Genomic DNA, 21,112 nt, shown 5'->3' on the forward strand with positions numbered 1-21,112 from the left:
CAGGCCCGCTGAACCAAACTCAGGGAGCAGGGAGGAGACGGCAGGGGAGGGACCGGCACAGGCCCAGCAGGGGATTCTGACACGCCTACAGAGAAGCCCTTCCGGTCCACGCGGCCCACTTCCGGTCCACACGGCCCACTTCCGGTCCACAGGCCCAGCGCAGGCCGAGACGCTTGCAAACGACGCACCCAGGGATCAGACCACGGCTGCGGGGCGTGGAGGACCGCCGCCGTTGTTCGGTCGCTCAGTCGTGTCCGACTCTTCTGCGACCCCATAGACTATAGCCCGCCAGGCTCCTCTACCCATGGGCTTTCCCAGGCAAGAATACTGGAGTGGGGTGTCATTTCCTCCTTCAGGGGATCTTCCCGATCCAGGGCTCAAACCCATGTCCCCTGCATCAGCAGGCAGATTCTTTACCGCTGAGCCGCCAGGGAAGCCCCGCATCGAGGAAACATGGTAACAAAAGAATAAGGCAACGCCGCGCACCGAGCAACAGCGCTTGGTGCTACTTCAGAAACACTCGTTTCCTCCCTTGTTTAAGGTTCTCCAAACGAAAAAGGCCCTTTTTGGGAAATACATAAACTGACTCTGGAAGGATCTTGCACAAGATGTAACCCTATTTACAAAGCCCTAAGACAACGAACATGAGGGGCTTGCCTGGTGTATCACAGGACCTTGCTGCTTATCAGAGGTCCTGAGCAGGGAAGGCTCTGTGGACGTGAAAGGTGCCTGTCTGTCCACAGGCCGAGGAGGTTGTTCCTGGGCCCCAGCCCAGCCCAGCTACCACTGCCGAGAGCATAAGGCCAGCCCCAAAGGTGCCTTTCCGTGGCCAGGAGGGCAGCCGGGCTCTGACCCGCCTCGATCCTGGCTGATCCTCCAGACGTGCTTCTGATCGCCGGAACACCCAACCCCACCCAGTGTAGGCTGCAGGGATGACCACGGAGCTCCTGGGGAGGTGGGTCCGAGCCCAGGACGAGGAAAAGCACACAGCCCTGCCTCTGAGCCCAGCCCTGCAGGCAGCCCAGCGTACACTCGCTTTGGGCAGCTGAGGCTCAGGGTGCACTGGGTCCTTTAATAGCTGCATCTTGGACTCAGGAACCCCTGCTCCACACCCATCCATCTTTCAACCTCAGCCTGATTTACCCCAGGAATTTCCAGCAGCCCTGTCACCGAGGTCTCCTTAGACACCCTGTTCCTCAGCCAGCACGTCCTCCCCACGTCTTGTTCTCACAACTGGTTACTGCGCCAGGCGGGCCTGTGACTCCAACATCATGGACTGAGGACCAAGCAGGGCCTCACAGACACCCCTCTTCCGGGCCCCTCGCCCCCTTCACCTGCCCCACTGCAGGTCGTCACTGGAGACCCAGGTGGGTGAGCCCTGGGCCACCCCCCGACTGCTGCGGTCCCCCCAACAGTGCCCACAGACAGAGCAGGGGCTCCATAAACAAACAGGCTCGTGAGAAAGCACGCCACCACTCAGCGGAGAAGGGAATAGCCATCCACTCCAGGATTCTCACCGGGAGAGCCCCAGGGACACAGCACACGCTGCGTGGGGTCGCAAAGAGTCGGATGTGACTGAGCAACTAACACCTTCGCTTACACCGTCACTTAACGGAAGGCAGGCAGACGTCAGGAGATGAAAATAGGAAAGAAAAGGAGGAACGTTGCATTTGGAAGGAAGAAGGACTGAGAGAAAATGCGAAGAACGGATTTGGGGTAACTGCCCTCTGGGCGTCATTCTCTGAGCCTTCTGCGGGATGTCATACAAGACTGGGGCTCGCCAAAATCCAGGTCCCCTGTCACGATGCCGTCCCCCTGACTTTCCTGTCTGGCAGCCCATTAAAAATGACAGCAATGTGAATTCTATGTCAATTAAAAACAAGCTATCCAAGAAAAAAAAAATGGACAGTGTGTTTCCACCCAGATGTCTTGTTCACAGTGGGTCGGTGCTGGCTCCTCCCCGTCCGTCCCCTAGCATCTGTCTGGAAGGCACGCCAGCCCCGGCGCCTGGTGCCATCAGTCATGCAGGTCCGTTTATTTTTAGAGGCATTTTCCATCTCATTACCCTACAGATGCAAGGAAGGCAGCTTAACTACTTCCTCTCCGGGGCTAACTTTCCTGGGTTCCATTCTTTGCTTTCTACTGGAAGTCACTGACCAAGCCCAAAAGTCCTCTGGGTGTCTTGGGATGTGCTGTCCATCAGACACTGAAGGGTAAGCTGTGAAGTCCGCTTTATTAAATCTCCCCCAACCTCCCTGGTGGGGGCACACCTCTCCACCCTCATCCACCCCTGCAAAGAGGCCACCCGCCCTGCCCTGGGAGGACAGAGAGCCACTCCCATGCTCCCCCAGGGCCGGGATGCCCCAATCCTGCAGGCGTGGTATTATAGGCAAAGGACTGACAGCTCTGTGACTATCGGGGGTCTGTGCCTCGGTTTCCTCCGTGAAACAGGGTAGTATTGAAACCCCCGTCACAGTGTTGTTGGGTCATAACGTGACAAGCACAACGCCGAGGAAACGCTCACCACGGCCAGACGTCTCCAGACCGCCTCCATCCGGTCACACGGTGCTTCTCGACAGTGCGCAGGGGGAGGCGGTATTGTCAGGAGCCCCCCCAAGGTGCCCTCTGGCATTTCAACCTGTTCCCACCGTGTTCCCCCTGAGCACTTAGGGGCAGGATCCCGAGAACTCCGCCCCTGAGCCATCTCCCCTTCAAGAGTCTCAGAAGGCCACACCCAGGTCCTAAATCTGGAGGGCACGCCAGCCTCGGGCCAGGACCCCACCCAGCTTTGTACACACCTCACCTCCACATTGACACACACAGAAGAGCCAGACGCTGAGCGCCCAGCGCTCGGGGCTGCTCAGGACCCCCAATCTCCTGCCCTTCAGCAGGGCACCCTGAGTGGGAGAGACCCCAAGGCCTCCCCAGGCCTGCAGCGCCTGCCACATGATAATGACGGACCAGACCCACCGCCCTGATCTGCAGACCCAGCGGCGGAACAGGCCCAGGCTGCTCCGACGTTGGAGCAGCTACACACTTCTTAACTGCTGCCCTGCCTCACAGACAGGAAGCCAGCAACTGGGGGAGGTGCCTGCCCAGACACGCCTCGGAGCCCGCAGGCCTTGAATGGGACACTCTCGTACCCACGAGCCTGGACGCCCTGGGCTCTGACCATGAAACGTGTGTAAACTAAACAAAATGATGATGATGATAATTCTTAGCAGGCTTGGTGATGCATTAAGAACACTCACCACCAAGAATGCATCACACGTACACAGCGCTTTAGAGCTTCCGGAACAAATCCACAATAATTCATCCATCGTGCCCTCGACACAGGCAGAAAGGCCCTGAGGGCTCCAGCAGAGACGCTGAGCCCTAAAGTGGGGCAGTGCCTCGTCCAGGCCACCCAGGAGTCAGCGCCAGGCCGGGAACAAAACCCAGTCCGGCGGAAGCTCGTGGCTCCTGACATTCTTCAAACAAAGGGATATAAACCCCCAAAGACCGCAAGCAGGATCTCAAGATGTTTGTTCACCTCTGCTCACAGAGGCACTATTTACAATAGCCAAGAAGCAGAAGAAGCCGTGTCCATCAAAGGATGAACGTCCAAAATGTGGTCTATACAGACAGTAGACTAGTACTCAGCCTTGAGGAGGGACATCGTGACGCCTGGTACAATCCAGACAGGCCTTGAGGATGCTCTGCTCAGTGAAATAAGCCGGCCACAAAAGGACAGACTCTACACGATTCCACTTACATGAGGTCCCAACAGCAGTCGGATTCACAGAAACGGAAAGTACAAGCGGGCTTGTCAGGGGCTGGAGAAGGGGGCTAGGGAGTTAGTGCCTAACGGGCTCAGAGCTTCAGTTTGGGAAGACGAGGAAGTTCTGGAGATGACGGTGGCGATGGCTGTACAACAATCTATCGACAGATGTAATCAATGTCACTAAAATGCACACTTAAAAAATAGCTAAAACGGCAAGTTCCACGTCATGCCTATTTCACTGCGATAAAAAGGCTGCCTGAGCGCGGCGCGGAGCGGGGGACCCACCTGTGATCTTCCCTTGCCTGATCTTCTGCACGCTGTAGCGGATGGATGTCCCCACCAAGAGGTAGACGTCGTAAGCCGGGTTCAGAAGGATGTTCTCCAAGATCAGCAGCCTGACCTCCGCGGGGTGGACGTTCTAGTGTGAGGGAGAGAGAGAAGGGGAGGTGAGCCCGAGTGGGGGTTGGTGTGGGCAAGAGACAGAACCTCTAGAGCTCTTCAGCCTGTTCACTGAAGGCAGGCGAGGCTGAGAAACCAAGGCAACACCTTGGGACGCCCCTACCCCCAGGGGGCCCTGTGGCAGAGGGGGCGGGCGTTCAGAGGTCATTACCAAAGTACCCCGAGCACAGCACTTTACAGCGTGTAGCCTGCAGCTCAGCTTTAAATGTAAGAAGTACAGGGAAGAACGAGGAGCCAGGAGTGATGGCTTTGGAGACAGAGGCGCCAGGGGCTCCATGCAAGAGCCCCAGAGGCCAGGGAGGTGGGGAGCCTGCTCGCAAACCTGAGGAGGAACAGCTGCGCTCTGACAAGCGCCCACTGTTCAGGCCACCCCGCCAGCCCGCCTCTCGTCCCCACCCAGACTCCCTCAGGAAGCACCATGACAGACTCTGAAATCGGGGGCAGACCTCCTGCATGGGGTCCGGGGCGCCCCTGGGTGATCAGGCTCTCTGGGGCCTGCGCCTTCCACTGTCTTGGAGCTGCTCGTCACCCCGCAAGTTGGGAAAATGGGGGGCAAAGCAAGGGATCCCTGTCCATAGAAAGGCAGACGTGTTCCCCGGAGGACAAGCAGTGCGCATCCCTGGACGCAGGCCAGTTCCGCATCCGTCTGTAGATCTCTTTGGGTTTTCTACTGAACAAGCTCTGACATGTTACACGCATCCTCACTTAACCTTAAGTTAACCTTAAGGTTCCCATTCCCGGTGATAACGTAGGAAGACCCTGCACTCACCCCCTCCCATGGACACACTCTGTCTACAACTACATATGAACAATTTCCTCTTAAAAAATCCCTAAAAACTGGCAAAGCAACCTCTTCACACGGGACAAACAGCAGGGAAACCACATCAAAGCGACTAGGATCCCAGGACGGTCTCATCATAAACATCACCCCTCACAGGGAACCCAAACCCGGCGCCTCTCCCTGAGGAGGGAAGGGTTCGGATCTCACATCAGGCTCCCCACCTTTTAAGACCAGCGCCTGAGAGCTGAGCCCCCAAAACGTCTGGTCTTAAAGACCTGAGTCGGGGGCTTCCCTGGTGGCTCAGTGGTAAGGAATCTGGCAGAGTCTGCAGGAGACACAGGTTTGATCCCTGATCCGGGACTACCCCACACACCACGGAGCAGCCAAGCCCGGGCACCACAGCGGCTGAGCCTGTGCTCTAGAGCCGGGGAGCGGCAGCTCCTGATGCCCACACCCCTACCGCCCGTGCTCTGCAGAGAGAGACGCCACCTCAGTGAGAAGCCTGTGCACTGCGAGCAGACAGCAGCCCCCAATCTCTGCAACTAGAGGAAAGCCCGCACAGCAGCGAGACCCAGCACAGCCAAAAACCAATACGTGCAGTTATGGAAAAAAAGACCAGAGGGGCTGCGGGGCCTGGCAGGCATCCCTGAAGGACCCGGCTGTGCAAAAGCCTGCTGCCCGGGGCCCAGAGCAGGCACAGCCCGTGGGAAGTGCTCGGGGAATTCCCTGGTGGTCCACTGGGTTAGGACTCAGCACTTCGGCTGTCGAGGGCATGGGTTCAATCCCTGGTTAGGGAACTAAGATCCTGAGCCGTGTGGTGGGACCAAAATATCAGAAAGGAAGGAAGGAAAGAAGAAGAAAGAAGATGCTCAGACGTGATGTGACAGAGACTCATCTCCCACTGGACTCGTTCCCGCCAGTGGACCCTTGCTCGGCCATGCCCCGAGCTCAGACGCCCCCTCCCCGGTGCCCCAGTTCTCATATCTCCACCTGGCTGTAGCTACCACCCAGGAAACACGTCAGGTCACCGCATGCTGGGGGCTGAGGTGGGGGTGCTGAGCTCCCGGGCCCCACAGGACTGTTACAATTGGAGAGACGGTTCCTGGCAGGACCCCAGCCCAGGGCATGCACAGACAGCAGACCGACACGCCCAGCCTTCCTGCGAAAGAGGCCGGTCGGCCTGCCCAGAGGGGGCCCCAGAGAGCTCTGGGGGCGGCCAGGGCGGCACCGCCACACCCCAGCCTCAGTCAAGCCCAGCTGACTTACAGAAGGGGCGAGCACCCATCTCCGGGGCCCTGACTTTGGCAGCTGCTGCCGGACGACACGTCTCTACGCCCGGCTCTGGTGCCCAGACACGGGCTCTCAGTTTCCACGGGACCAGAAACAGCCGAGAAAGCTCTTAACCAGCTACCGGCCCCAGCACACAGCAGGAGGCGGCGCACCCCGAAAGCTGATCTTTCCGGAAAGCAGCCAGCGGCTGGGGCTCAAGGCTGAGGCACAGGGTGAAATGGAGGGACCGCCTTGGGGGTGCAACGATGCCGGCGCTGGCTCCCTGGCCACCTGTTCCCAAGCACGGCTCACAGCAGACCCTGGTCCCCACACGGCATCTCCTCTCTGCTAGTAAACACGCCAGGGGCCCGTGCATCCAGATGCCGCCCCGGAGCCCAGGGCCGCCCGCGCCAACCTTGTACACAGCCTCCTGGATGCGCGCCTTGAGCTTGGAGCTGCCGGTCTTCAGCCCGGACACTAGGATGGTGTCGCCCTGCTTGGCCGCCTTCTCCATCTCTGAGATGTACGAGGGGGGGATGTAGGTGGACTCCAGGAATGTCAGGATGCTGGAAAAGGAGCATGTGCTCAGCCCTGACATGTGGAACCAGGAACCTCACACATTCCCCTAGGTGGCTCCTCCGCGTGCTGCCAGGCGCCACAGAAATGACCCAGTGGGTGTCGCCTAGAAAACCGTCCCCAGAACGCCCTGCCTCAGAACTTCCAGCGTCCCCGAAACACCCGGGCTCTCAGTCCCCCGCCCGGCCCTTGGTCTGCACCTGGAACCTGCATTTTATAAACATCCAGCTGTGACTGTGGTCAAAGGCAGCGCTGAAGTTTGAGGACTGCCCACTTGGCTGAGGGATCCCCTGGAGGCTCACGTGGTAAAGAGTCTGTCCGAAATGCTGGAGACGTGCATTTGATCCCTGGGTTGGGAGGATCCCCTGGAGGAGGGCATGGCAACCCCACTCCAGTATTCTTGCCTGGAAAACCCCATGGACAGAGGAGCCTGGCAGCCTACGGTCCATGGGGTTGCAAAGAGTTGGACACAACTGAGCAACTTTCACTCACTCAGTCAACTTTATGAAAAGCTTTGGTCTCACAGACGTGAAGAGTGAGCCCCAGGACCAGAGGCCCAGCCAGGGCTCCCCACCAGTCCCCCTCTCCTCTCTCTGGCCAGCTCCTGCATCTGGGAAACGGTTCAGCGATGCCCCTCAAGTGTCAGGAACAAGGGATCACATTGCATCCTACCCTAGCCCTACAGTTAGGCTGTGGGAAGGGAGGGAGCATTCGGGATGGAGTGGGACCCCCAGAGCACAGGCTAGTGAGTGGGGCCAGCCTGAGTCTTTCCTGACAGCCTGAGATCTATAAATAAGCCTCCCATTCTGCCCGAACGAGAGCAGTCAGACACGTTCATTCTCCCCAAGATCTGTCGACTGCTGTGGTGATTCATTTCCTCATCGTTTCACAAGGTATTGCGTGCTGAAATTTGTTTTCTTTGCATACAGAAGAGTTTTGGTTCTTTTTTTATCATTTTCTATTTTTCAGAGGATAATTACTTAACGATACTGGGAGGGTTTTCGCCACACGTCCACACCAAGCAGCCGCTGGTATACATACGCCCCCTCCCCACCCCGCCCCTCTGGGTTCTTGCAGAGCATGGGGTCTGGGTTCCCTGCATCTGACGCCGTGACTCCCACTGGCTGTCTACTTTACATAAGGTAATGTACATGCTAAGTTACTTCAGCAGTGTCGTTTCGGTAGACTGTAGCCCACCAGGCGCCTCTGTCCATGGGATTCTGCAGCCAAGAATACTGGAGGGGGTTGTCCTCTCCTTCTCCAGGGGATCTTCCCCACCCAGGGAGCAAACCCGTGTCTCTTACGTCTCCTGCACGGGCAGGCGGGTTCTTCGCCTCTAGCGCCACCTCGGAAGCCAAAGAATGCTGGAGTGGGTTGCCAGGTCCTTCCCCAGGGGACCCTCCCGACCCAGGGATGGAATCTGGGTCTCCTGCATGGCAGGCGGACTCTTTCCAGCCTGAGCCACCAGGTACATCTGTGTATGTTTCAAAGCCGTTCTCCCCCGTCGTCCCACCCTCCCCTTCTCCCCCCTCCCGTCGTCCCACCCTCCTCTTCTCCCCGTGTCCACAAGCCTGTTGTTTGTGCTTGCCTCCTTTCCTGTCCTGCATGTAGGATCATCAATACCGTCCTTCTAGACTCCACACGTGTGTGTTCATAGGTGACATTCGTCTTCCTCTTCCTGACTCACTTCACTCTGTATAATAGGCTCTAGGCTCATCCACCTCATTAGAACCAACTCAGATGCGGTCCTTTCCACAGCTGAGCATCATTCCCTGTGTGTATGTACCATGACCTCCTGATCCATTCCTCTGGCGATGCACATCCAGATTGCCTCTATGTCCTGGCTATTGTAAGTAACCGCATGCTGAACTGAATAAAAGTCCAGGGCACTCTGGTCCCAACGCTCTCAGCACTCCTGGACTTGGGTCAGCACGCAGCTCACGCCCGGTGCTTGGAAGCTCCGGGCCACTGTCAGGGCAGGAAACAGGGCTGGTGGGGGGAGGGGGCAGGCAGCCCGCAAATCCTGAACACCTAGTGTGTGCTGGGCCTGGCGACGGGCTCTCATCCTGTCAACGTGCTCTCCACCTGGCACCCCTGGAGGTGGGCACGGTGACGCCTCCATCCGCTGGAGGAGGAAGCTGTTGCTCAGGTGGTCACAGTCCTTGACGACGGCCACAGGCAGGACACGAGAAAGCCAGGAGTGGGCACCAGGTCTCTCTGACCTAAAGCCTGCACTCTGGGCTTACCAGACAGCGGGAGTTCCAGAGCTCATCATTCACGAGATGGAGGCTGACAGCCCAGCCCCCAAAGAGCTCTGAGCCAGGAGGGCAACTGGCTTACATGGTGTCAGGCTGTGAGGATGTCCACTGTGGAAATGGCCGTGAGCTGAGCCCCAGTGCTTCCTGGAGCCCTGAGCTGGACTTTTTAAAGTGTAAATAAGAGGTCAGACTCATAACTCCCCATAAAAAAGTTATTAATTGCAAGGGGGGAGAAAGCGACTTCAGAGTGGCGAACCTGGCAGACAGCACCCTCCCCGAGGATGACGGAGAACCAAGTCAGTGCTGCTTTATGATAAGATGCAGTGAGAATGCGGAATCTCGCCTCTGGTGATGTTCCTGCAAAGATGCAGACTCTGGGTCTAATCAGAGGGAACGTCAGGTAAACTTGGAATGGGGGAAGTTCTACAAAACATCTAGCCTACCATCTTCACGAGCCCACATCCCAGGAGTCAAAGAAGGACCGGGAATCTGGACCAAGTCCCCAGGCTGACAGAGATGAGGAGAGACAGGACAGCTTGAGGCAGGGGGCCTTGGGCTGCGTGTTTGCCACAAACGGGGTAAACTGGCAAAACTTGAATGAGGTCCAGTGATTGCAGGCATCAGTGTTAATTCCCTAACTGTGATGACTGTCTTGTCGATACGCAGGGAAGTGTCCTAAGAGGTGGTAAACGCACACTAAAATAATCGGGGGTCCCAGCCAGGCTGGCTGCTTGCTCTCAAATGGTTTGGGGAGTCCACTTCCTGTACCGTACTTGGAACCTCTCTGTAGGCTGAAAATCGCTGCAAATCTTTAAAAAGTAGGTCTTCCTCACCCGCAAACTGTCTTTATTGCAGCTCGACGCGATGCAGCATTTTGCTCTTGTTGCTGTTTAGTCGCTCAGCCACGTCCAACTCTTGTGACCCCATGGACTGCAGCAGGCCAGGCTCCTCTCTCTCCATGGGACTCTTCAGGCAAGAGTCCTGGAGTGGGCTGCCACTTCCTCCTCCGGGGGTCTTCCCGACCCAGGGATCGAGCCCACGTCTACGCGTCTCTTGCATTGGCAGGCGGGTTCTTTACCTCTGAGCCACCTCCTCTCAGGGGATGTTAGCCCAGACTCCGGGAGCGCACGAGTGCCGGCCAGCAGAACCTTCCGCCGATGGAAACGCCCTGTCCTCCCTGCCCAGCGCGGGTAACACCGCCCACACAGCTAACGAGCACCTGAAGGGGTCCGTGCATCAGAGACCAAACCCCTCATCTTCCCTGGTGTAAGTGTGAGCCGCCAGGGTGGGGCCAGTGGCCGCCATGCGGCACAGTGAGGCTTCCCACAGACCAGAACAGCTGAAGTCCAGCTCCACCCCTTACCAATCCGAGGCGAGCGGACAGGGGAACATAAGCCACACAGCTGTCGGGAGGACCGCCCAAGTCAAGATGGGGAGCGAGTCCATCCCACAAGGCGTCCGTCTGTCTGCAGAACTGGCCCCCTGCCTCCTGCCCCACCCGGCGCTGGGACAGGCAGCCTCCCGTGCCTGGATAGCTGTGACCAGCTGTCACAGCTGGAGGGACCTCCCAGCCGGGACTATTACCCACTCACCCCACCGTGGGGGCCCTCCCCACCCCTCCAGCACTCCGTGACAGCTCCAGTTATCAGGATGAGCTTTCTCTGCCGCAGCTGGACAGCTCAGCGCCCTCAACAACGGCCCCCAGAACACACCCCGGGACAAGGCCCCGGCACGGCTGCGCGAGCTGAACGCTTGGACCTGTCCCGGGGCACGTTGGCCAGCAGCCTGGGAACCATCCTGCGCTCCTCGCTGATGGGGGTGCTAACAGTGACGATGAGGGTGAAAGTCTCCAGCCCACCCTCCCTCCCACCTCCCTCCACCTCTTACCGGAGCGCGTTGTGGGTGTCTGAGTAGCCGTCAGCCTCCGTGTCCTTCACGATCGTCCAGTCAAAGACCAGCCCGGCCAGCGTGCTGAACGTGTTTCCTGCAGGAATGGAGCAGGGGGTGGGGGGGTGCACCCGAGTTAACCGCCCCCAGGGCCAAGGGGAGGGGCGGTGGGCTTGGCACCACCCCCCACGGAGGAGGGGGCACCATCTCCAGCCCCCCTTCTGGAGGGGAAACCGAGGCGTAAGGGATCAGGGTCACGTGACCAAGTGGGGCTGCGCCCCGTGACCCCAGGTCTCCCTGGGACACACTGTGTCCTACCTGTGCACCCATCACCCCTCGAGTGGGTAAGCGCTTTTCAGTCTAGACAGCGGCTCCTGAGACTGTGAGTCAACCCCCCATCCCCTCCCCATGCTGGGAGAGGAACCCTGGCCGTCTGGTTTCACGCGCCCATCCTGTCTCCTCCCCGAGATGCCGAGACTCCCGGTCCCGGGTGGAGGAGGTGGGCCGCGCACAGCTGGCCTCCGCTCTGAAGTCCTGACTGCCGGCGGCATGCCTTGGGCCAGACGGGAGAACAGGCGGAGCCCAGCACGTGAGTAGGCGATGATTTCTGGAGGAACAGGACCCAGGCAGGGGCTGAAACCCTCTGTAAACACCTTCTCAAGGTAAGGGCAATGCCTAGCGCTGCTACACAGAGACTCAGAAGCAGGGCGGGAGATGTAACCGGGGCTCAAAGGCCTGACCTGCCCGGAGCTACAGTCGCCTTTTCCCGGGGTGATTTTGATCTTGCCCCTTTCCACTGGTTCCCATCATTTCAAATGAAGAAGCACAATGTACGTATCCAAGTTCACAAGTCCGCAGATTCGGCGGCCTGGCCCCTTCTTCCTCTAGTGGCCCGCGGCCCCCCAGCCTCTCCGCCGGCTTGCCACACGCCCCAGCACAGGTACAGCCTCTCCCGCTCCACCTCAATCATCTATGGATATTCCCCACCTGGCCAGCCCCCAAAACAGAGCCTCAGGGGCCTCGAAAAGCTCTTCCTACGGTGCGAAGACCAAGGCATTTGGAGTCAGACAGGCCCGAGAGTCTGCCCCAGCCCACCTCTGAGGTCTAGGGCTGTGGAGAAGGCCGAGAGGAGACAGGGCCCCAGGCGGGGCCTGCAGGGTGCCAGCCAGCTCACCGTGGCCTGCTGAGGACAAGGAGACGGAGGCTGGGGCAGGCCTCCCAGGGTCTCTCAACCTGGGATTTGGCGACAGGCAATCCCTGTCTTCATCCACGTCAGTGGCTACGCTTGGAGCTCTGTTTTCAGCATCAAAATCACTTCCCGCGTGAAGGGAGGGATGACTGTGGGACCATGCCTAGAGCAGAAAGCGTCCGTGGGCTTCTGGGAGTTTCGCCCACGTGGGGAGGTGCACAGGCAGGACCAGCGCCTGGTGTGAGGGCCCTGGTTCACTCGGGGCCCTCATCCCAAAGGGAAGGAAGGTGTCAGGAGGCAAGTCAGACTTGGGGCAGTTGGAAGGAGGCAGAGGCAGCCCCAGACACAGGGCCGGATGAAGGGGCTCCCTGGAAGGGCACAGATACCGCAATGTGAGTACAGACCCTCAGAGGCACCCAGAGTCCCTGCCCTGCAACTTGGGTTACACATGGACATGCCAGCTACTGGGGTCTCCCCCTGCCAGCTGCTGAACCAACACGCTGCGTCCCGGCTGAGCAGACCCCGGGAAATGGAGTCAGCGTCTCCCCTTCCCGGCCCCCCGACCTCCATGCTAAACCTCTAAAGCTGTGCCCAGATGTGCTCGGAAGCCAGATGAGGCCAGGGGAGAGGCTCACTCTGGCCAAAACACAGCCGCTGGACTGGACGGTCCTGGGACAGGAAAGGCCTTGCCTGTGCCCTACCCAACACGCCCTGCGTGCTCACGCCCAGCCCAGGGGGATGGAAGGCGGCTGTCGTCATGCGACAAGGACCACAAGGGAGAGGCCAGGCAAGACCCAGGACACCAGGGGACGGGGCACAGGAGGCAGGGAGGGGGTAGGGAAGCAGCATCTCAAGTCCCCGAGGCTCCAAGTCCCAGCGGACCCCACTCACCACACACAAGCGCAAAAAGAAACGCGTTAAAATTTCAAGACGGCAGCAGTGGAGCGTTAAATCAAGCCCAGGGCCCTGTGGCGCACACGGCCCTGTGTGAAGCTGGCCCTGACGTCTGGGAGACGGAATGAAGCCACAGGAGACAGCAAGCAGTCTCAGCGCGACTTCTCAGAGCAGACAGCGAGCAAGGGCGCCTCCCCGCAACACAGGCTGCAGGACCCACACGGTCAGCAGGAGTTTGCAGGCTTGGGCGCTTGTGTTTCAAACGTGTCTGTTAGCCCTACTGGGTGCCGAGTGCTCACAGTAACAAAGAAATGCCAGGACCCAGTCTCTGGAGCTGGCACCTCCCTACCCCCACCCTGGTCTCAGGAGGGCAGCCGGAAAACATAAGCAAACATTAACGAACATTTGCTGGGCCAAAATCCAACGCCAAACAGGGAATGGCGGGATCCCAACCCTGTCCAGAGGCAGAGTGAAAAGCGCCCGCACCCCAAGGCCGAGCTTGGAAGCGCTGGGGGGCCTCACAAGGGAGGGACTCACCCCACGCTGGGAGCCCCGAGGACAGGATATCACGGGGAGGCGGGGGTGTGGGCTATGGCCCGGGGGGGCTCGGCCTCTGAAAGCAGATGGGAGGTGCTCTGAGCAGAGCCTGGTTGTCAGGACGGGGGTGGGGTGTCTGGGGGACCAGAGCCGCCCAGCGCTGCCCGGGCACCAGCTGCATGCAGGCTGGGAAAGATCAGAAAACCATGAACCCAGGACAGACACCCTGCAGACCACCTCAGGCCAAAAAAACAGACCCCAGACCCTGGCGCAGACCCCAGCGCCCAGGAAAAACTCGGCAGTGTGGCCTCTCCAATCTCAGTCTCAAGGATGAAACAGGGTCCCCGCCTGGCAGACCCCACACCTCTTGAGGTTCAAGCATCGCAGCTTCTAAGAAACTCTCCTGACCTGTGATCTCCACACCTCGCCTCTGAGCCCCCTGGGGTTGCTTCCCAACCTGTGGACCCTTCACCCTTTGCCCCCAGAGTGATTACAAACAGTGCCTGCTGGGGTGCACGTGGGGCCTGACCTACATGTGGACCCCCAGCCTGAGATGCTGCCCCAGCCCCGCTGCACCCCAGTGCCTGGCAGAACTCCGGAGGCAGAACCCACCCACCGACAGCGAGCGGGCTGAGCGCCCACCGCACGCTGGGCGGGGCGGGACCCTGCACGTCTGCTCACCAGCGAGGCGAGCAGCTCTGTCAGTCTCGTGGGTCAGAGGGCAGTTCAGAGAAGCTGGGCAGCTCGCCAGATGAATGACACAGAGAGGAAAGACGGCGTGGAGACACTCCAAAACAGGACTCTGACCCCAGGGGACGCAGGGCGACAGCTGGGAGAGAGCCTTGGTTGTCAGAGCTCAGGGGGTGCCCCTGGCATCCAGGGCAGAGACCAGGGACGCTGCTGACCAGCCTGCCGTGTGTGTCCTGGGCAGCCCCCACCACAAAGGATTATCTGCCCCAAATGCCAACCCCATGAGCCCGAGAAACCCCAATCTGGAAAGGTGCTTCTAAAAGCAGGGGCTAGAGCGATCAGGGGAGATTTCAAAGACAAGGTGAGACTTGACTTGGACTGCAAGTTTTAGAAGCGCCTTTGTTGAAAAGATGTCTTTGGGCCTGACCTACTTTCTCTGACAAAACCTCCACCTACAAATACTCCCTTTGTTCCCTGACTGAGAGGTTGGACCACAGCCGGGGCAGTCAGCCACCCAGCGAAACAGATATTGTGAGAAGAATCCCAGCCCAGAACAAGTCAGTGCTCTATTACAAACAGAAGGACGGTGCATGCGGCTGGCAGCATAGACGCAGTGCCCATAACATACACACACGCGCGCGTGCACACACGCACACACACGTGCACGCACACGCATGCAGACACACGCGCACACACACACACGCAGTCTGCAGTCTGGACCAGGAAGCCAAGCCCAGCCCTCAAGGCGTCTCTTGGTCACAGCACTGGCCCTGTGAGCCGCTCTCAGCTCCCACCGCTGCCCAGACGATGCTGTCACTTCCCAAAGACACGCTGTACCTCCCGGGTCCCTGCAGGCACAGGGCTGACCTCCAGGCCCTGTGGAGTCGTGGCCGTGGCCTTGCTGCCCCCGGGGGCCCGGTGTCCATTCAGAGGCGGTCCCGACCTGTGGCACAACACCCTCCTGGCCAGAGCAGCACCCCCCAGGGGGAGAGCGGGCCACAGGCAAGGGGAGGGCGGACAGCCCGGCGGCCTCACCTTCCGAGTCCAGGGCCTGGATCTTCAGCTCCAGCGGGGCATCCTCCAGGTAGAGCTCGCGGGTGGTGGAGACGATGTGAATGCCGTGGATCAGGTCCACAATGGCGTCGCAACGCAGGACCTGGCCGGTGGCTGCAGGTGGGAGTGCGTGGTCAGGCAGCGCCCCACAGGGCGGGCAGCCTCACGCCTGGGCAAAGACTGGGGGTGACCAATGACCCCGGAAAAACAGGGCTGGAAGAACCAAGTCACCCTTAGGAGCCTCACTCAGCCTGTGAGAGTTAGCCCAGACATCCAGGAAGTAAGGGCTTTGCAGGCACATTCATTGTCCGTCTTGTACTTTTCCACCCTGGGCACCAGCATTTAAAGCTGCGGCAAGGGGCTTCCCTGGTGGTTCAGTGGTCAAGAATCAGCCCGCCAATGCAGGAGACATGAGTTCGATCCCTGGTCCAGGAAAATCCCACGTGCCGTGGGGCAACTAAGCTCAGGAGCCACAAAGACTGAGCTCACGCGCCCTGGAGCCCGAGCTCCACGACGGAGAAGCCACCGCACGGGGAAGCCGGGAGCAGAGCAACTCGAGGGCAGCCCTGCTCGCCGCAGCTGGAGAAAAGGCCCAGCGAGGCCCAGCACAGCCCGGAACAAATGAGCAAACACATGGTTTTTTAACGCTGTGGCAAAACAGTTCCTAGACTTCCTAGTTTTGCTCAGGCTGTGACCACTGAGCTCCCCGACAAGGGCTCTGGTATGACGAGTTAGCACCCAAAAGGACGACGCTGCTCTGAGCGCCTGTCCCCGCGCTGAGATCAGGAACTACACCCAGAGCTTGCGCATCTGAGTGTGCGTGCACCGCTTCTGCATAACTCTGTCAACGACGTGCTAAGTCGCTTCAGCCATGTCCGACTCTGCGACCCCATGGAGAGTAGCCCGCCAAGCTCCTCTGTCCGCGGGACACTCCAGGCCAGAACACTGGAGTGGGTCGCCATGCCCTTCTCACTCAACTATAAAAGACTGTGTGCACTTCCACACAGACTTTTTTACTTGCTCCATCAATAAGATACATAAATGGCATTACCTGGAGAATCTAGGGTAAAAAAATAACAACTTGTGATAAAAAATCATTCTGACTGTTCTCCAGGCATCATATAAAACTACTTGAACACGCTTAGCTTTCTGAGAAAGTCATTCAGCCTCATTATCAAAAGTCTTAAAAATATTTACATAGGCTGTGACCTAGTAAAGCTGGTACTCTATCCTTGGCAGGAAATAACCTGAAAGAACCCAAAATTGTTGTCTCGTGTAACATGAGCTGCTTACATAACTCTGAAGCAAACATCAGAAAGCAGTCTGAATATCCAGCATGGGGAAGGCTCGTTACTCAGTCATTAAAAATACTCCTACACTAAAATGGGAACCTTTTCATGCCATCTTAGGTGGGGGGAAAGCACAGTGGAAAATTCACTGTTTTCTGAGCACTCTTTGTGGCCCCGTGGACTGCAGCCCGCCAGGCTCCTCCGTCCAGGGGATTTTCCAGGCAAGAATCCTGGAGTGTGCTGCCATTTCCTTCTCCAGGGGAGCTTCCCGACACAGGGATCAAACTGGTAACGTCTCCGGCAGTGGAGGGCAGGGACGCGGGAGCCTGGTGGGCTGCCATCCATGGGGTCACAGAGTCGGACAGGACTGAAGCGACTCAGCAGCAGCCGCAGCGGCCCCTGGGGAGCCCCTTATGACCGTAATATGGTAAATTAAAGATGGCGAAGTGAACTTTGCACAGATCTCTTCATTTCGAATCACTAAGAGTTATTTTGGTAACAAATAACAACTTAGAAATGGAAGCCCCCCTCCACGGGAGGGAAAGCGGAGCACGGCGCTGGCAGGAGGGACCAGGCTGGGTGCTCCTTGCTTGGTGACCCCCCACCCCCTCTGCAGGCGTCCTGCTACCCAACAAGAGAAGAGGAAGTGTGCCCAACCACGGCTCCATAGCCCCAGCGCCCGAGGTCTCAGAAGGGTGTCCCCACCTCCCCACCTCCCACATCTCCGCCAGGGCCAGGCCCGGAAGCCCTTACTGATGTCCTCTGCGAAGATGATGCTGGTCAGGCGGGCGGGCTGGGACAGGCGGGCCTGCACCACCGCCCTCCGGGAGCACTGCTGCTCGTCCAGGCCCAGAGGCTCGATGCTGGCCACCTCCGGCCGGGTCGACGACCTGCAGCAGGAAGACAAGAGCGCGCTCCCTGGAGCTGCTGGAGGGGCAGGGCTGCGACCCGAAGCCAGAGCCGCGGCCTCCGTCTGCCCCAGACTCACAGGAGAGAGGGGCCGGGCTCCGCCAGCTTCAGACTTGGGTGAGCTGGGCGGCCAAGCCCCTCTGCTGGTAACAGGCTCCGCCCGCCCCGAGCTCATCCCACAGGAGCCAGGACACTTGGAAACACCCCTACGTTCAACAGTCCTGACAGGACAATTCCCTGGAACTGGAAATAACGATCAGTGGGTAAAGTGCCTACAGCCCCCAGGGAGGAGGACAGGCCAGGTACCCGCTGATCTCTAGGCTGGGTCGGGCACACGGCAGCTTCCCAGACGGTCACCTCCGTCCCCAACAAGCTCTGCAAACCTAGAGCCCGCCCACGGGAATCAAGACCACAGGCACTACGGCCCAGCACACTCAGGGCCAAGGTTACGTGAAGGTGGGCAGAAGGGCAGGTAAACATTCAGATGGACGGATCCGCAGAATCCGTGACTTCCCTCGGAGACTCGGGCCTTGGAGTAACCGGCTGAAGGGACAGTGTGATGAGCAGGCACCCAGGGTTAGCGAGAGCTTTCTCATCTGAGACCTGGTGTAGCAGCAGTTTCCAGGGGAGCGGGACGCGGAGAGTCGGGAGGAGCAGAGTGGACGCTGCAGTACCGGGTGAGCACGGCCACTCGGGAGGTCAGGAGATCGATGCTGAGGTCAGGGTGCTGAGGTCAGGAAGATGGGGTGCTGAGCTCAGGGACATGGGGTGCGGAGGGCAAGCAGGCATTGGAGGCCACAGGAAGGAGCTAAGATTTATTCTGAGGACGATGACCAGCCCCTGGGCCATCTTGAGCAGGTGAATGTTCTAATCTGATGCCCACTTTTCAGAGCACAGTCAGGGCTGCCCTCCATGTGCTCCAGGTGGGGAGGCCCCAGGGAAGGGCACCCATGGTCCCCAGGGCTGCGTGCAGCACTGTGGTGGTGCCCAGCAGGGAGTGGGCACTCCCGAGTCACGGCTGCCGCCCCCGCCCTGGGCTTTCACTGCCTGGAGCATCAGTGTCCTGGGTTACTCAGAAGGAAACTTGTACAGTCTGCTGTTAAAAGGCAATGGTGTGAAATATACCCAACTGACATCTCCAAGTCGATGCAAGCCTCTCCAAGCTCAGCACGGATGCTCAGCGCAAACACCCAGCACCCTGCAGGGTGTAGCAATGCCTCTACCCTGAGAATGAACCTCACCCAAGGCCGAGGGAGACGAACGTCCAAGCCCCCAGAGAAATGCACCTGTGGTCCCCGTAGCAAGAGACGTCCCCTGAGAAGAGTGCATTTCAGAGACCAGCGGAGACAACAAAGATTCAGCCCAGACAGAGAAGAGTGAGCAGGTCCTGGGCACAGCCTCGCCCCACACCACAGAACTGCAGAAACTTTGTTGTTCCAAGGTGATTTCAAAGGGCATCAGACCTCCCCACACGTGCACAGAAACACACAAAACTGCTGTGGAAATTAACACAACATTGTAAATCAACTATACCTCACTTTGAAAAAAAAAAAAACGTGACATGGAAACAAGAAGAGAAAACACAGAGAGACCAGATCTGAGAGACCGGGAGACAAATATGATGGAGGGCGCAGCTTGGATCCAGGGGACCCAGGGGTAAAGAAGGAAGCTCAGTGGAGACCCTGATTCAGCCCAAGCCAGCTAGAGTTTAGTCAGCTCAAGTACCAGTGATACTCTCTCCCCTTCTCAGCATTCCTGGTCTGGAAGGATGGTAACTGCAGGGGAAGCTGGGTGAAGGTACAGAGCTCTCTGTGTTATCTTTGCAACTTTCCTGTAAATCTAAAACAGCTCCAAATTTTAAAAAAAACTTTTCAATGACAAGGGGAGTGAGGGATGAACAGGCTGAGCACAGAGAATTTTTAGGACAGTGGAACTATTCTGTGTGACACTCGAATGATACAGTCGCGACACATCTGGCTGGCTATAATGAATCAGGGCCGACTGTGGACAGTAACGGCACCCAGAGGTCGATTGTGTAAGGTGTCCACGCAGGTACAGCTTCCCAAGCGGCTCTAGTGGTAAAGAAGCTGCCTGCAGTGCAGGAGACCTGGGCTCGATCCCCGGGTCGGGACGATCCCCTGGAGAAGGGCATGGCCACCCACTCCAGGACCTTGCCTGGGAAATTCCATGGGCAGTGGGGCCTGGTGGGCTGCACTTCATGGGGTCGCAAAGCGTCAGTCACGACGGAACACGAGCACACACGTGCGTGCACACACACACACACACGTGCAGGTTCATCGACTGAAACAAATGCACCATCGGGTGGGGGATGTTGACGGCGGCAGATGGTGTGGGGGGAGGGGTCTATACAGGAAATTGCTGTACTTTGGGCTCAAATTTTTTAATCAACCTAAAACTGCTCTTTTTAAGAGTCTGTTTTAAAAAAATAAGACAGCCCATCGTCTTCTGCTTCTACCTTTGAGAAACAGTGTGGGGCGCCTTGTTCGGTGCCCCCCGGGAGCCAGGAATCCAGGCTATAAATCCCTCCCCAACCCCGAATCTCAGGCTCCTCAAGAACAGGGATGACAAGCTCTTTTCGCACTCCCTCAGGGCAGTGAATTAATCTCACTCTCCCAGTAAAGAAGTCAACGCAGATAAGAGCAGACTGCCCTCATTTAAGTCCAAGAGGCCTGGAGTCCTCCTCCCTCACCCAGGCCCTCCATGAGTGGCCCGAGATGCCTGCAGCCCCCGGAGCCTGGCCGGGGGCACCCCACCCCTCATCCAGGGCCTCCAGGGCGGCGGGGCTCTGCCAGGTACAGGGACAGCCCTAAGCTGCCCTGTCCAATAGAAAAACACGGCAAAGCACATCTAAGATGTCCTCGTTGCCTTCTTAAAAAGCAGTAGGTAGGGGCTTCCCTGGTGGCCCAGCGGTTAAGACTCTGCGCTTCCACTGCAGGGGGTGAGAGTTTGATCACTGGTTGATCTTAATTTTAATGACATGTATTATTTCACCCCAAACATCCCAATCATCGTTATGACCCGGGGACCCCTGCATTTTGGACACAGTGAGTGGTCCCGGGGCAGGCCTTCAGCGGTTGGAGAGCCCTGGGGATGGTGTCTAATCCCAGCCTGGCTCCCTGGGCTCTTAAAGCCCCTCCTCTTCACACTTAGGGTGGGTACGAGGGCAGAAAGTGCAGCCTGGAGATAACACAGAGCAGCCAGTGCAGCGGCCCGCCGCCCACTCAGGACTGCAGCAGGGTCCAGCCAGCAGACAGGGGCTCCCGCTCAGGGGAACTCAGGGCAAGGGAGCCACGGTCCACCCTCACAGGGAGCTGGGGTGCTGGAAAGCACCCCCCCCACCACCGCCCCCTCTCACCCGGCTCTAGGACCCCATATCTGAAGCTGGCGGGCTCATCCCAACCACCTAGAGGGCGTAAGACAGGCTGGAGGGGTGTCTCTGTCCCCCGCAGAGGGTTATTCTCGGTTACCCGGGAGGATGCTTGGAGGCCCGTGTGCTCCGTCTGTGCCTTTAAGAGCAGAGAGCCCAGCAGGGGCCTG

At 58.6% G+C, this 21,112-nt stretch overlaps 1 protein-coding gene across 1 annotated transcript in view; it reads right to left on the reverse strand.

Annotated features, from left to right (window-relative positions):
- Positions 1–21,112, reverse strand: part of NUP210 (nucleoporin 210) — an 89,682-nt gene that overhangs the window by 57,877 nt on the left and 10,693 nt on the right. The window contains exons 4-8 of the mRNA XM_040247263.1: positions 17,399–17,618; positions 15,339–15,470; positions 10,994–11,090; positions 6,688–6,838; positions 4,049–4,181 (exon numbers count right to left, since the gene is read on the reverse strand). Of these exons, the coding sequence (XP_040103197.1) occupies positions 4,049–4,181; positions 6,688–6,838; positions 10,994–11,090; positions 15,339–15,470; positions 17,399–17,618 (733 nt within the window). The remainder of the gene's footprint in view (positions 1–4,048; positions 4,182–6,687; positions 6,839–10,993; positions 11,091–15,338; positions 15,471–17,398; positions 17,619–21,112) is intronic.

The sequence above is a fragment of the Oryx dammah genome, unplaced genomic scaffold, assembly GCF_014754425.2.
Source record: "Oryx dammah isolate SB20612 unplaced genomic scaffold, SCBI_Odam_1.1 HiC_scaffold_9, whole genome shotgun sequence".
NCBI lineage: Eukaryota > Metazoa > Chordata > Mammalia > Artiodactyla > Bovidae > Oryx > Oryx dammah.